The sequence below is a fragment of the Excalfactoria chinensis genome, chromosome 1 (genome assembly GCF_039878825.1).
Source record: "Excalfactoria chinensis isolate bCotChi1 chromosome 1, bCotChi1.hap2, whole genome shotgun sequence".
NCBI classification, from domain to species: domain Eukaryota; kingdom Metazoa; phylum Chordata; class Aves; order Galliformes; family Phasianidae; genus Excalfactoria; species Excalfactoria chinensis.
The window spans coordinates 82,371,753-82,388,743 of record NC_092825.1 but is presented as its reverse complement, the minus strand read 5'-3'; the positions used below and the strand labels follow the sequence as shown (position 1 = coordinate 82,388,743).

At 38.3% G+C, this 16,991-nt stretch overlaps 1 protein-coding gene across 3 annotated transcripts in view; it reads left to right on the top strand.

The window, feature by feature from the left end:
- The window catches only part of CBLB (Cbl proto-oncogene B), a 121,213-nt gene extending 116,043 nt beyond the window's left edge, over positions 1-5,170 (top strand). For 2 of the 3 annotated variants that reach the window (XM_072356552.1, XM_072356568.1), the window contains exon 19: positions 1,611-5,164. In XM_072356552.1, the coding sequence (XP_072212653.1) occupies positions 1,611-1,873 (263 nt within the window). In that variant the 3' untranslated portion in view covers positions 1,874-5,164. Of the gene's footprint in view, positions 1-1,610 lie in introns of all 3 variants that reach the window. The other variant, XM_072356560.1, reaches the window with a different exon arrangement.
- Positions 5,171-16,991: the final 11,821 nt, after the last annotated feature.

Here is a 16,991-nt window from a genome sequence, read left to right as displayed (position 1 = left end):
GCTTGTTTCTGATTTGGTTTAGGGTTAGTTATTAACTACCTCCTTTGTACTATAACTGACTTCTTGATCCAATGAGTTTCATTGATCTCCCACATAGCAGGTTTGGATCTGTCTTGTGGTGTGTTTGTTGGAATGATTAGTGTTTACGTAATGCTTCACATCTTCAAAGATGATTCAGAGATAAAACTTCGTAACAATTATAAGTAGTCCATCCTTGCCTGTAGGTTGTCATAACTGTGTGCACAGGAAATGGGCAATGCAATTGCAACAAAATTAACATCAGCCTTTTTATTTCAATTCTAATCAAACTACTCTCATCCATTTCTTACGTAAGTAAAATCACCTTACTAACGGTACTGTTTGCTTATCTTCTTTGAATTAAGATCTTTAGTTAAATTTCTGGGAATGCTCTCGTCAGAATGCATGGAAACAGAATGGAGAGAAAAATACACTTTGGATAGATGCACAATAAACAACTATTTTCATCTGTCTGAAATGCTTAATGCACCCTGCTGAATTACAGTTATCTCTAACAAGTGTCATGATAAGTAGCAAATTGTAACAGTAATACAAGAATTATCAAATTCTTTCATCAGTAAAAAGGAAAAAATCCAACCCTCTGGGGCACGTAACACTGCAAAATGCCATTACTGTCAGTCTAAGTAAACAGGAAGTGTCACAGTCAGAAATGCCTCTAATTTGTCTATCAAAGTCACTGTTGATGGAACATTTCAAAACCCTTTTTGAAGGATTAAAGACTTCTTTATTTTATTTTAAATACTTAGCTCTTGAAAGTCTTCTCTGCACTTTGCCTGCTTGTATTTAAGCTTCTTATTGTGGTATCAGTGAGGATGAAGAGGTTTCAGTAAAGCACCAAGTTTACTTGAGCACGAAGCTCTGACTCTCAGAAGATTAGGAAGTTTGAATATTAGTTCTTTTCATCAGTACATCATGATTCTTAGCACCAGCATTAACTGTGAAGGTAACCTTTCTGCAGACGAGTGAAGAAAAAAAGAAGAGAGATTTTCAAAGGATGACTGAGGAAGAGTCATGTTTAGTTCTCACCACTGAGATTAATTGAACTGAACCTTTTCGGGTTTTTTTGTTTGTTTGTTTTTTACTTTTGGAAATCTAGTTGTTTGTATTTTTGCAAACTGGTATGCATGTAAGTGAAGGAATTTTCTCCTTCACACCACGTGTCTGGCTGTATTCCTCTCAGTGCAACTGAGCAACCTGAATAAAATAGGGATCAGTTTGTTTTTTTATTTTTAAACAGACTAAGAAAAAGTACTTGAACTATAGGTTGAGAGTAGATGGCCTTTAAAGTTGTCACTGACTGTTTGCGCCATCCTTACTATTCTGTCGTGCTTTCTTTTCCTTCTAGCTTTGGATAATTTATATTGTTACTTGCACATTTTTACCATGTTATTTCCATTCTAAGTGTTCCTGAGGATTCTTCTGTCCAAATTTTAAAGTGAGATATATCAGTGAATTAAAGTGTCTCTTCACGTTTGTTCAGAATTTGCAAAGTGCTCCATGAAGCTCAACCTACGTATAATACAATTTTTAATCCACTTTGTAATGATTTCTATCTCATTTGTTTGAAACAGATGGTTCACAAGCACCAGCCAGGCCCCCTAAACCACTTCCTCGGAGGACTGCACCAGAAATACACCACAGGAAAGCATTCAATTCTGACAGTTCCACAGAAAATGTGGATGCAAAAATTGCAAAACTCATGGGAGAAGGCTATTCCTTTGAAGAAGTCAAGAGGGCACTTGAAATTGCCCAGAATAACGTTGACGTGGCTCGCAGTATTTTAAGAGAGTTTGTCTGTTTTCCTCCACCAGTCTCCCCGCGTCTCAATCTATAGCAGTGTGAAGATTTTCTGGAGCGTGTGAATTCTACATATACATGTGTGGACTGGGGAATGAGAGAAGGAAGAGAAGAGAATATTTTTTTCTTTCATCTTTAGCAGGAGACTGTTTCCAGCCGTGCTCACGGTTGCTCTGATCAAGACTTATAAATATGCTGAGGCTTATGTATTTTTGCTAGCCATACTTTTTTAAATCAGGGTTGAACTGACAAAATAATTTAAAGTTTACTTCCCTAGAACTTTTAATCTGTGAAATGCTTTTTCTTGTTTACAAGTTGATATGTTACAGTTTTCTAGTTGATGCCTGTACTATGTTCCCGTTCATGTCCCCTTGTACTTATGGTCAGTTCTGCTGTAGCATTCCCAACAGTTTCCATGCTGACCACCCCGTCAACTAAATCATCACTTTCTACAAATTCTGTTTGCTTTTTTTTTTTTTCTCTTATGAGATTCTTTAATTGCTTTTGCATTTCAACTCAGCAAATGCAAAAGTATGTGGCCTTCACTACTGATTATTTTTTTTCTTATGAGATTCCTTTGCTTTCGAGAGAGGAAATATCTGAATGTAAAATATGATATGTCTATGAACTGCCTTTTTAAAGGTATTTTGACAACAATATTGGACAGCTTTCTGTTTAACATTAATTCCATGACATATAATCCTCAAGGTCTTCTCAGCTTCTACAGTTAAGAACAAAAAAAAATCCCAACCAACAGGAAAAAAAAACAAACCAAAACAAAAAACACTTCTTGCAGTGACACCGAGTTCGGACGTGTAAAAAGCTCTTTAAAAAATTATTTGATTGCAAATGTTCAAGAAAGCCCAAACGCACATGACAGTACTGCATTTTGATTACACACTAATTATACCTGTTGTCTATGACCTATGTATACTGAGGCATGCCAGACTAAGAAGGAATCATTTTGAATCACATTTAATGGCATTCAGGTAAATTCCAGTACAAGCTTCTGCAAAAATAATTTTGGAGTGATTATCCTGTGGTCCATTGTGGCTTGGAATTTGTTTGTATTAACTTGGAAACTTTAAATTCTTGGTGCACTGTTGATTTCTAATGCTACTGTAGCAGTATGTTTTGGAAACCTCTTTAATAGTCTCCTCCGTACAGTTTATTACACTAAAGTGTGTTTCTAATGCCCAAATTAATTCATTCACTTTCCGGCTACTTAGCTGGAATTGTTTCTTTGCTCTTGATGGCTAGTGATACTACAGGCTTTGTGTTATTTTTAAGCCCCCATTGATGCAAGCTAAATTAAATATCTTTCTAACATTAGAAAAGAGAAAGTGACAACTGTGTTCCTAGTTCACTCAAAGTTTAGAATCTAAATATTTCTAGTTGAAAATTGCTGCTTTCCTGTTTTTGTAGGAAAATTGGTAGCCTGCTCTTCCTCTATTACTGTCAAAAAGATAAAACTGTATGGTAGCTAAAGTAGTTTCCATGTTTTTGGATGTGACCGGTATATGACAATTTTCACTGTGTACTAAACTGCATTTGAGTCATATATTTATTGTTTCCTTTCAGCTGTCAGTTTTCTCCTTCACTCATAGTAAGTGATAGAAGCTGTACCACTTACAGGATCAGATCTCAGCAGCCAATACATTGGTTTTTTAAAATCTTAAATGCAGAAAATGTCTGTATTGCAGGATCCAAAATAAATGGGAACACCCAGAGGAAATTGCTGTGATGCCTCCAAGTCCATCGATTCATCGGAGACCTTATTCTTAAAACTTGCTAAACAAATTATGCAGCGTCACAAAACATACTATGTATCTATTGTTAATCTGCTTTGTTTCCATGGTAAAAGATGATTAGGGGAATCAGAGTGCAGGAAAGAGAGTCTTTTCTCTATAAAGTAAATAATGTTTGAATTTATGTTACAGAAAAGGTGCATTTACAACTTCTTTTAAATGTTCCCTGATTGCCTGCAGCTTATGGCAAGTTTTGCTTGAAGTTATCTTCTGAGCTTTTCATTCAAGTAATTCTCTCTCCTCTCTTTTGGGGGAAAGCTTTATGCTGTCTTGAGCCCTGTTGTTCATTTCTTTTGTTTACAGCATCACTGTAGCATTTTTGCTAACTATGAATTCAAAATAATTCACGTCATTAACAAACAAAAACCCATAAACCAGTACTTTTTTTAACTGAAATTACGTGTTCAGTTCCAGCATAACTGCCAGTTTGGCAGTGATGGCAATGAGCAAAAGAAAGCTTTAAAAGGATGAGAGAAGAGTCTATAGATTGTAAAGCAGAGCTCTCTATTCTTCTCATTTTTTGTGCAGCATCTTTGTACAGATGACACCCTGGCTGGTATTACTGCCTGATGAATTAAGGTTTTTAAGGTTCCTTTAATCTTTGAATGAGCGTGCCATTAATGGTTCTAAGTTGTTGAATGTGGAGACTGTTTCAAAACTGTTTTGGTTGGCAATCAAGTCAGACAGTGAAATTGTTTTGCTAGAGTTCTGATGTTTACCCTGCAGAAATTAATAGGCTTAACTAATCTGACAACAGTGTAATTATGTAAACAATTTTACCTTTTTAAAGACTTAAGGGTTCAAGTCTGGTAGTGTTACGCACGTATATAGCTTTAAACAAACCTGAGTAGCGAGACTGCTTGAATGAACAAAGTTGGCGAAGTTTAGAAATGTGTGCTATAATGATTAAGGCTACAGGAATATCTCTTCCAAATAAATGTAATTGAAGGCTTTAGACCGCCATTCTGATGTCTGTAAGGCCTCACCTTTTATCTCCTTCTTGTGAAGTTACTGCATTTCAAGCAAATTGGCTGAATTAACACTCAGTATCCGAAGAGTTCATCTGGCACAGATTTTTTTTTCATAATGTGAATTTAGGAAGTTTTGTACCAGGATCGTTTCTTCTGTTTTATTTGTCATGTTTTTAGCTTGAAGCTTTACTTTGCACTGATCACTCTGACCTGAAAGCATTTAAATTTGTGTCTTAAAGCTTGACAAATTTCGAAGCAGATACGAATAGTGTATTCTAAGCAGATTCAGTTACTGCCTGCTGACCTGGAATTTAGTGTATATAGGAATGATTTCTTGAAAAAGGACTTTGTTAGTTTCCATTTTCAAGGTTTTTCTTCCAAATAACTATTTTATCTGAAAATGCCTTTTATAAACTTGTCTAACATGTGGCAAACTTAGTGATGTGTTCAATTAATTTATATTTTATTCTACATTCTTTTTTAATTTTGGTTACTATGTAAGCTCAAGTTCTTTATCTGTTCTTGTAAGGTATTTTATAAAATTAATGTTAACAGAATGTTGGGTTGCTCCGTGATTTTTCGAGAATGTGTCTTTCTGTTGTTGAGCATTAATGCTTTTCATATGCTGGTTTAGAAACATAAACTACTCTGTGTGGGGATCTTACAAGCCATTGGCTTGTAAGCCATAAAAAGGAGGCATCACTCTAAAATAAGGTGTATTACTGCATTTAGACATTTGCTTTGCATCCTCCCCTTCACTTATAAATTTCAGTTGTAAAAATGAACTACAACTTAAGAATGTGTATGCAATAGTTCTAAAGTGGAAAGATAATCATAGAATCATAAAAACGTTCTCCCTTGTCCTATCACTATTAGATCACATAAAAAGTTGCTCCCACTTCTGCTTAATGATCATCAAAAGTGAATAACATGCAGTCTAAGCGTACAAGATATTGTGTGTGATGAAAATGACAACAGACTTGCACTGATATTGCATTAACATTTTGTACATTCTGAACTATTACATTCTTAACGTAAAAAATGTTTAAGGATTGTAAAACATTTTTTTTCCTGTTAGTGTATTCCAGCCTTCTGAAAAAGTTTAGAATATCTTGCTCCATTCTACTATGCGTGATAATACAGCTATTATTATTTAAAGCCCAACACTTCCTGAAGGTAGGATTAGACCTTCAATTATAAGATTTTCATGCTACTTTCTTCTATCCATGTTAAATTCTTGTCCATTATATGGATCACTAGATGTGTTACTGAGTAGGGAAGGTAATTGATATTCTCTTACCTAGTTACATAGCCACCTATTTTTTTCTTCTCTCCTGATGTGAAAGTTGCCTGTCCCTTTGTTCTGTCATGTATTAGCAGCTGGCTGCCCTACCAGTCACAGAGTCATAGGGGTTGGAAGGGACCTCTGGAGATCAAGTCTATTCCCATACTGAAGCAAGTTCCCTAGGGTAGATTAAACAGGAAAGTGTCCAGAGAAGGAGACTCCTCAACCTCTCTGGGCAGTTTTCTCCTCATGTTTCTGTGGAGCTTTCTGTGTTCCGTTTTACATCCACTGTCCCTTCTTCTGCCTCTGGACACCTTTGAAATGAAATTGGCCCCATCTCCTTGATATGGACATGTTGGACCAGGTCCAGAAGAAGTCCACAAAAATTATTCAAGAGATTGAAAACCTCCCTTATGATGACAGTCAGAGAAAACTGGGACTGTTCAGCTTGGGTAAGAGAAGGCTCCAGAGAGACTTGTTGTGATAGGACAAGGAGAAATTGTTTCATTCTAAAACAGGGGAGATTTAGATCAGATATAAGAAAAAAAGTGTTTGTTTGTTTACAATAAAGGGTAGCAAAGTGCTGGAACAGGTTGTCCAGAGAGGTGGTGGAGGTTCTGGAGACATTAAAGGTTGGAATGGATTGAGTTCTGAGCAACCTGATCTAGCTGTTGGTGACCCTGTTCATTGCGGAGGAGCTGGACTGGGTGATCCTTAAAAGTTCCCTTCCAACTCATGTTGGAAGTGCTCTAATGTTTTGATAAATTGTTTTTGATAAATCCAGTCATTTAATTCTGGGCAAAGCTATCTGCATCAACTTATCAGTTACTATAAGTCTTCATCAGCCAAATTATAAATTGATTTTAAAACACTGTGTGTTACTTTAGTATCAGAATATATGCCTAACTGCATTAATGTTTGTTGGGGAAAAAATGTTGGCTTTATTGCAATATCTGGCCTGATAGCTTGCAAGATGGGAAAGGAGCAGATAACTACATAGAAGATACTTCTGTCCTAGCAGTCCCAGTATCTCTGTCCTGGTGGCATATGAGGTCTAGTTGTTTTGAACCTCTAGTCTGTCTCATGCAAATGAAGGTGTGCCTGGGAAGATCAGTTCCTGTGTCCTTCTCCATTAAGTGCTATGAATGATGTCATTTTGAAATGGAATGCCAGGGTCTTAGCAGCGGGGGGAAATGTGAAGTAACACTTCTCAGCATGTTTTCTGATACGAGCAGAGCAGCCAAAAATTTTGTAAGGATTTAAGTGGAAGCACTTAAAGTTCACCAGCTTGTTTTTTGAAAGATACGTATATGTGCCTGCTGATTTGGTGAAGCTTGGGCCAAGTTCAGACCTACCTTTTACAGACACACACAGGCATGCACACTCACTGGGCCACTTCTTTGCCTCCTCATCTGCTCCCTTTAAGACTTGTTTTCTTCTTCTCCCACCACAATTCTCTTTACAATGACACTGAACACCACAGCATCCATCTTTATGATCCTTAGCAGTTGCCCATCTCAGCTTGCAGCCATGTGTGAATTTTTATACATCTATGTTTTCTTCTTGTAACCATTTTGCTAATCTTGTCAGTCTCAGTCATTATACAGATTTCTTTGAACACAGTTATCCAAAACCATTTCACTTTTCTATAAGAAAGCCTGTTTTCTCATCATCAGAATTTTTTCCTGCTTTCTTCTCAGCCTGAAAATATGCTCTTGTGTTTCATGATGAGTTTAGGTTATAAGTTTGCCAGTGAAGGAGGTAAAATACACTGCTTATTGCATCGGATCCCCATTATGTTTCTGAAATGTGGGGAAAACAAAAGAAAATAAACAATAAAGACATCCTCTCCTAATAACAGTCCTTGTGTTTGAGATGACTTGTGTCCCAAAATGGGAGCTGAGACATTTATAGCACACGAGGTTTATAGCTTATAATGGTTATAATAAGAATTGCATTTGGTTACTTCTGGAGTTGAAAAAGGTGTAAATTGAAGCAGCAAAAAAAAAAAAAAAAAAAAAAAAAAAAAAAAAAGAATAGTGTAGAATGTGTCAGTGAAGTTGGGAAGTCACTTTCAGGTTAAGGTGACTAATTACCATCACTGGTTGGGATAAAAGACTTGGAAGTCAAACGGTTGAATGAAATGATAATCATGTAGCTTGACAATTCTGCCACAGAAAAGACAAAAATGCAACATCTGGATGATTCTGTTGGTTCCCTCCCAAGAGACCTTTATGCTTCATTTGTCAGGTAACCTTGCCTGTAGGGTGATTGTGATGATGATATGTTTGTAGCATTTTAGGTGAAACTGTGTTTGTGACATGACTGCAGATAGACAGAGGGTTCCTGTTTTTGCATGCTGCTGCTGCTGCTGCCTGAGGGGTAAGTATTAGAGTTTCCAAAATGTAACAGAAAATGGAACGTTCGCATTAGGTCTCATACAAAAGTAGACTGTTCACCCCGTAGAGTGTGAACAGAGGCAAGACAACTGCAGAGTGTGAGCCAAGTTAAGAACGCAGGAGCTGAGCAAGCAAGTAGGTGGTGAAGGTGTAGTGTCAGGACCCTGGTTTATTTGGAGAGGTAGCGGGAACAGTAGCACGGAAGGAGGAGTGGAAGAGATGGGGGGGAAAGTGTGCAGTGAATTAGGTGAGAGGACAGGTAGCAGTTTGGATCAAACAGAAAAGAACAAGTTGTCTCGTTAAAATGAGTCAGTATGTCAGAGTGTGAGTGGAGGAGGGAATCTCTGAGTTGTAGAGTGTGCGCAGAGCGCACTGACTCACTATGTTTGGGGTACAGTTGTAGTCATATGGAAAGGGCAGTATGTGCCTGTATGTATCATTTCATAGCAACCTGCACCTTACTTAACTCCCTTGTTAACCTGTGTGTTTACTGACACCTCACTCATTGTGGTCTTTGATAGCACTTTGAAATTCTGTGTGGCAAACTGCTCAGTCCGTACGCAGGGCACCATGTCTTTCTAGTTGTTTAGCATGATATTTTATAGGCCCTTCCAGGATCTCTGTTTTGAAGTTTAGTTCTAACAAGGAAACAAAGCAGGCTTTGAACTAAACAGATTTGTCTTCCGACATTGGCACCCTTTCCACTGATGTGCTGGTGTTGCTGACTAAATGATCTCTGAGATTATTAGGGGAGGCAGAATCTTAATTGTATCTGTACCTTGTTTCTATGATGTGAGATGCTAACCGACTAGGGCACCACTGCAGGCTGGCAGTCACCCTTCAGACTGACTCTTGGTTTCCTTTTTAACCACATTCCATAGGAATCTGTAATCACCTGGGACTAAAATAAATTTGCCTTTGGCTTCATTCTTAGAGATGTAGGTATGCTTTTGACTTCTTATGGTCATGTAACTTGCTGCATCCACGTGTGGTACCGTGAACATAATGTGATATGGAAACCATAACATTCAGCCTGTCCTGAAATCCATGTCATTCCCATGCTTAGTTAGAAGATAATATAATTTGCCTTGTGAAAGACACAAATCTGCATTATGAGTGCACAGAACAAAGGTTTGGTTGTTTTTTTTTGCAGTTTTTTGGAAGAGATAAGTACAGCAGCGTGGACTAGCAGCTATTACATAGAGGTTTCTGTTGATGTAGAAACCAGTTGAGCTATGTGGATTGATTTTCTTGGTTGGTTGAGCTGAAATTTGTTTTTTAATGGTCTGCTCTTATGGGACCTTGTATTATTTGCACTGTATCATCACTGCATTTGAGCTTCCTTCATTACAGTAATAACCATGCCTCTTGGCAGTGCCTGGTCCTCTCCCTTTCAACACTAAGGTCTGTCAAGATATCTGTATGAAATGTGTGAGGGGAGACTGGTTGGCTGATTTGTTAGTAGCATGTATTTGTGGGACAAAAGGGATTTCAGGAAAAGCATCATTTTTTATTGTATTTGAAGGTGGTTCTTAGTGTGAAATGGCTTTTATCAATAATTTCTCAATTTTGGGAAGCTATTGCACATGCCCTTAAAGGAAAGAAGATGCGCATACTGTTTTTTTCCTCTCTTCCTCATTTTTCAGTATGCATTTTGAACAATGGTTTTGAAAGAGCCACATCTCCAGCTATTTTTTAATCTCCTTTGTTAATCAGCAACTAAGAGGAATTCTACTGCTTATATAGTTGCTGAAATTATGCCAGCTTCTGTGTACTTGTTCAACAGTTGCATGTTGTTATCTACCTCTTGGTGAATAGACAGTGGCAACAGGGTAGAAACTTTAATCAAAGGAAATAAGGGAAGGAGGGATATTATGGAGGTTAATAAGACGGAAGAAACTGAAGGCAGATTAAGTAAATACTCTTAAAGGAAACAAAAAGGGTAATTCTATGAATATTCTTTCACTGGGAAGTTAAAAAGGAAATGTAAATAATATAGTTAGCTAAAACACAAATGGTAGATAGTTTGGCTTAATAATCTTATTTAAGGCTGCTTTAAATTAACAGCAAGTCTCCAACAGAAAGAATGGGTCGCTTGTTTCTTCTCAACATTCTAAGAAAAATACACTTAGTCGACATCTTCTACAATGAGGGAATATCCATTAAACTTATTTTGATAGTGAAGAAGGCCTCCTGCTGTTCACCACATCTTGCAAATGGATGAGTAAGTAAAGAAAACCTAATTTGTCTTTCAGCAGTTTTGTATCAAAGCCTACTTTGGACAAAATATTAATTCTAGAAAGTGTTCAGACCTTGCTACAGCAGAGAATCTTCCCTTAATTCTTTGGAAGGCTTATAATATATATGAAAGTTACAGACAGTGCATTTAAATTGGGACTGGAACTGAGTGCTACAGGAGTATGAATTTAAGCCTTGCTCAGTCATAAATCCCCCAATATTAAGAGTAATGCTTTTGACTGTACTGAGTACCAGCAGTCTGCACTCCAGTTACACATTCATTCTTCCTCTGTGCATAAATTGCAACAGACTGTTCTTTGAAATGGAAGTTACATTTCTTTCTTAGTATTAAAATCTGTGTTTCACTTGTCAGTGTTGTGTTAGAAATCATTTTCCAACTACAGAGAGGTCCTACTGTGTTTCTGGTTTATACTCCTCATTGGCATTAATTCATACAGCCAGCAGACATGCTGAAAGCTATTATTTCACAAATCCAATGCAGTAATCTGTGGGGCAATTGAGACACCTCAATTTCAGGTGTTCCAGTTTCAAAAGCAACTTCATGATCATCCAGCGGGTTTTATGATGTCTCTTTTGGAGCATTTAAGTTTATCTGTGTGCCTAAAATCAGTAGCTGCTTTTACTATCATTTTTTAAAAGCATTTAACCCCAGAGATATACTGTAATGGTGCCTTCAGCAGATGTTCCAGTGTGTAGAAGGCGGAAGGGGAGAGAAAGTGAGGCTGAAGATGCCCTCTTTCTAGTTCTATATTTGTCTATAGTTTTCAGTCCCTCTAAACTGTAGGAGACAGACTATTTGCTCTGATACTAGTAAAGCCTGTGTGAGTTTTATCACTCAAAAAGTACACTTTATATGTGTTCCAACTGAGTGCAGAAAATTGTGAACCAGGCCAATAGGCTAGTTTACAAATGTCTAAAGGAGAACTCTTATTTTGCATTTGTGTGAGAAATTTAACGAATAAATTGGGCATTTACGTGTCCAGTGAATAGAATGTAGTGAGAGAAGGAGAAAATAAACAGCCCACAGGTTCAGAAATGCTTGCCTGATCTCTGGCCTGCATGTCAGCTAATTTGAAATGGCAAAGATGGTCAGGTTTTTTTGAACTAGAGAATAAGAAATAAGGGAAAAGTTCTTGTGATTTGTTTTGTGTGAGCCAGTGAATCGGGCCTTACTCAGATGAACCTCACTCAATTAACCTGACAGGGCAGGATTGAGTTTAGAGAGAAATTCTCTCTGGGAGAAGCGTAGTTGTAGTGTTACTGCATGATGATTGGAATTTAAATACACATCATAAGTGTAACTCATTTATTTATACTTATAAAAGTGGAGGTTGGCTTTGTACATGAAGACAACCTACTGAAGGCTGAAAGCCCCTCATTTTGTCCATTCTAGAGAATAAGAAATGTGACCTTCCTAAAATAGTATTGTGATCAAAGGGGGTGCTATGCCCTGACTAGGAACTATGGAAGAGAGCATTAAGGATTCATTTTGTCTAAGCTTTCTCATTGGTAGTTTTGGATCATTTTGATTGACAAAATTTGATGAGTTTAGTTTAAAGGAAGAGTCAAACCATTGTGGATTAAGAGGAGTTCACAAAATCAGTTCAAAGGGCAGGTGAAAAGAAGGGCATTTGCCTCCTTGTGCTGGGAATACAAACTTCATGTTGAGCCAGTGGATGGGGTTTCTCATCAAGTGGGTATCCACAGGTCATCTCCTTTCCTTCTCAGTGATTCTCACTCTTTCTCTGAGAGGTTCTTTTCCTTTCCTCCACATAGTACATAGAAGGGTGGAAAGTTTCATGTAAAAGAAGATCCCAACAAATCTACAGTGTGGTTAAGGGAGCTCAGGTGTTCTTTTTAACATACCTTGTTAAAGCACATAGGATTCCAGCTCTCGATATAAGTTCTGCTTCTCAGGCGTCTGTCGAAGCACATCCGTGAAGGCATAACTGTCCCTCACTTCTATTGATTTCACAGTCAGATCGGTAGAATTCAGTTATGCGTGCCAAAGACCTCATGACTTGAAATGAAAGGCAATTAGAAGGTGATGATCTGGGCTAAAGCCATTAGAAGGAATTTATGCTCTAATTATTCTGTGCGCTCATTTCGATTATCTTTTTTCCTGCTGTATTAGAACAAATTTTTTACTTCTTATTACACTCTTATGTCTCTTCGGAGAAAATGCTACTGCCTCAGAATCTGGTTGTTTTTTTCCCCTAGAAAACTTGGAGCTCCGTGAGGAAGAAACTGTCAGGATGCTGACACTTCAAAGTGGTATTTTTAGGTTGCTTTTTGTTCGTCATTTTGGAGGGGTAACAGAAAACACAGAAATGAAAAATATGTTGCTAGCATTCCTGCTGTTTTCCTGATTGAGGACAAATGATGTTGTTACAGTGGTGAGACAAATCCCCATCGAACTTGGTACTGCACAAACAGAGACTGCAGAGTAAAAGGCCAGGTCCTTCACCAATAATTTTATCTCTGGTGTAAGACAGAGACATATTAATATCCTACCTGAGGATAAACCAGGCAGAAGACAAGACCAAAGTTGAGAAAACAGATATGAACCATCAAGTTAATAGCTCTAAGGGAGCTGTTCTCTGTATATCAACAACTTTGGAAAGGTACTGCGGGAATTACATGCTGAGGTTCATTTACAGATATTTGCGGAATACAACTAGATTTATTTTGCAGGCACTTGAAATATGGCTGTGGGAAAATTCTTCTTTTCAGGATATTTCTTAGTATCTTCAATTTCTCTTTGCTCAGCAGTAGCACATGCACGTTTCTGAATTAAACTCTTGAATCTCTGTCCTTCTGCTCCCTCATTTTTTTAATTCTCATGCCTTGTGTTTTTTTTCATGGTTCACCTTATGCATTTTATAAGCTTCCTTCATCCCTTTCTTTGCTCTTTAGGAAACTATTCCTGTGTTGTTCGGACTCTCTTCAGTACATTTTGAAATCTTATGTTTCCTTGCTTGAAGCACCACAGCTTGATGAGATCTCGTGCCAATTTCTTCAAGATCCTGGCATGTCACACTGTGATCTTCCTCCTCTGATGAAGTTTTCATTGTCTAGGAAAGTTCGGCTGCAGTGATGCTCTGCTTCTTTATTTCCCCTTCTTCCTTGCACAGCACATGGTTATCTTGTCTTTAGAAGCTGTTCTCTGCCTGTGCCTCAGTTGTTTCTGCAGGCAAGGGAAGCTGAAGTACCTGACTTCCTTAACTGCCTTGCCAGCCATGTAGTGTTGCTCTAAGTGCAGTCATTTCTGGTCTGGATGGTCAAATATGTATGCAGTATTGAGTAGTTTAGGCTTTTAAAAGTGTCGGTGCTTTATATCTTTTTATTATTATTATTATTATTATTATTATTATTAGCTTTTGGTGGCTGGATTCATACTTGACAGCACTATGGATGCATACAGACATCTCTTCAGTGTCCTTGATGCTGAATGATAGCTCTATTGGCAGAATGTCTTGATCTCAGCTTGTGAACATGTGGGATGTCCCAGATTAGGTTAGACAGACTCCTAGGGGAGTCCTGGGAAGAAGGCTTGTTTGTAGCAAGATGTGAGCAGCAGAATTGCTGCTGGGAGTGTGTAGGACTGCATGACTACAATGAATTGGGCAGCTTCTGTGATTACTCCAAATGAAGGTGCTGAGTGAGGCACCACCAGTATGACTTCTTCTCTCAGTTTAAAGATGTCACATTTCCCTTTTCCTTGAAGGGAAGTTACAAAATTGAGGAAAGTGCAGTTGCTAACTGAGCGAGAATTCCCATGTAATTCCATGCATCAGACTCTGTGCTTAGCCAAATCTTTCCTGACATCAGTCTGAGTTCTAGAAGAATGGGTAGTTGGGCACTGTGTTGTCGCATCTCTGAGAGCAGGTTTAAGCTGGTGATCTTGGCCCCTTGCTGTTAGAAGTGATTTTTATTGAGTTATTTATAATGGGAATGCAGACATTAGCATGTTCTGGGGCTTGCAATAAAGCACAACAGCCAGAAAAGCTGAAGTGCCTGCTGTTTTCTTGAAGTGGTCAGAGAATACAAATGACAGAAACTCGTCTGCTTGACTTACTGATTTTCTCCACAGCAACCGTGTTAACAACAAGTAGTTTGAGTTTCAACAGGAGCCCGCTGTACTATTCGTATGTGTAAGAGCTTGAAGGTTGCAATAGTGCAGAGAAATTATAAGGAAAAGGGACCAATTTTTTTGGCTGGAAAAGTAAACGCAGGTGTTTTTGTTTTGTTTTTCTTCTGTATTCTTTTCATCAGTTCTTGGCAAATCTTAAGTCTCATAGTGAAGTGCAGCGTGTTTGAATGCTTTGAAATGATACACCTTTTAACAACTCGGTTGTTGCTCAACGGGGGAGGATTCCAACTGGTTACTGTTACTTGAAAATTCTGTTTAATTGTATGCTTCCTCTTTCCTGGGACATCTGCACTATTTAAATTCATTTTTTAAAACAATCTCATGCGTTGTTTGGCTGCAGGGGGTCGGAGTTATGGCCCTGCCATGGAAATTTGCTTTGAATGTGCTTTGATGGAAGATTGACTTTGCAGCTGCTTTGGTTTCTGTCTGCTGCAGAAGGTGCTGTGTGCACCCTGCGCACTGTTACTCCTGACAACACAGTGTTTGCATTATCTGCACCCTCAGTAATTGGGATCTTTTCTTCTGTCTCCATCAAGCAAGAACATGGACACATTGCTCCTTCTTTTGTCTAGTTACCTGTGCCAATCATTTGCTTAAGGAAGACGAGTCACATCACTGCCCAAATATGTGGCCACAAGACTAAAAACTTACTGTGGAAAGCAGTGTTCAATTAAAGCAAGATCAAAGATGGAAAGGAGAGAGAGAATTGTGGTAGCACAGGTAATAAAGGGTAATGTTATGGCAAATATATAAATCTGATGGGAAGCATTTATAGGCCATTGAGACACTTTGAAGTAAAAGTAATGACATGCCAAAAAAAAAAAAGGAAAAAAAAAGCTTTTGGTGGCAGACCGATTCTTTTCCCTTCACTTTTTATCAGGAAAAAAGAAAATTAGCCAGAGGGAAGATTTTTAGCGTGGAGATTGGACAAAAAATGCAACAGTAGGAGGCAGGGGAAGGGGGAAAGTAAAGTAGGAGAGTCTTCCTGCTTGTTGTTTCTGTCAATAAAAGAAGAAACAACAACCAAAAAAAGCAGTTGTCCAGAAACTGATTCCTGGTTATAAATCACACTTTCCAGACCTGGACTATTTTAGCTCAGTTGGATTCAGCACCAGTACAGAATCAGGGTGCTCACTGCACTCAAGTGGATTCTTACTTCAGCATTGGTTTCATTCTACTCTTCCTGCTTTCTCTCTGTGGAGACCCTCCTATGAAGCATTCAGAATTGATTGAATGCACGGATAGCATTTTCTCCCCTCAACCAAAGAGTTTTTGTCCAACCAAAACTCTTCCCAGAAGCCTACCTCCTGCAAGGGACAAGGGGCTTCTGTCCTTCTCTGAAGGAGCTTCATGGCATAGTCCAAAAAAACAAAGAAAACATAGGAGCATTTAAACTCCATAGGAGTTCTTTAAATGTATAGCAAACATAAGACAAGTGGGACTTCCTGCAGGATCACTTGCATGCACAGACCACCTGCTCCATTCCTGCAGCATTGCGGGTGGCAGAGGGAAGAGGGGCTGTGGGGCCTTGTGAGAGAACACAGCTGTGGGAGAACTGGCTTGGAGCAGTGCTGCTGAGTGAATTTAAGTTGTCCTACTTTTTAACCTGAGATAGCATAGGCTTGACTTTGAGACTTGCCAAGCAGTTTTGTCTCCTTTTGCCTTGTGTTTGAGCTGCAGCAGCACCTGCTCATTTGGAATAGAGTCTCAAATTATAGAAAAAAAGGTTCATTTCTCATAAATGGTGGCCCCACATTTCAGTGGACATTTCAGTGTGAGTGTGATGAGCCTAAATCAAGGCAGTGTGGATTAAGCTGCCTCTCTAATTTTCCAGCTCGCTATTCGAGGGTGTTTGTCAATCTAAAACTCATTTACAGCCTTCACAGTATTGTCCTTTATTAAAATTCCTTTGAAATTCTTATCCATTATCTTGGCATTCTGCAGAGGGTATGATTATGCCCCGAAGTATGGTTGAACAGGTTCCCTTACATGAATGACAACTTCTAACCCTCCTCTGTAAGTAATGGTTCAATTTCTCTGAGTCGTCTATTTTTTTTCTTCCCCTTTCCATTTGATATCTTGGGACACATTCCTACCAATCTGAATCTAAATGAGGCAGACAGCTAACTTTGATTTGCTTCTGTTCCTTCCCATCTACACAAAATAGCGTGCATTAATCATATTAATAAAAAATGGCATTAAAATTACCAAGTTTTAAAAGGCACATAACAATGATATTACCCACCAAGCTGCAAGTCATCGTGCATGCATATTAATTAC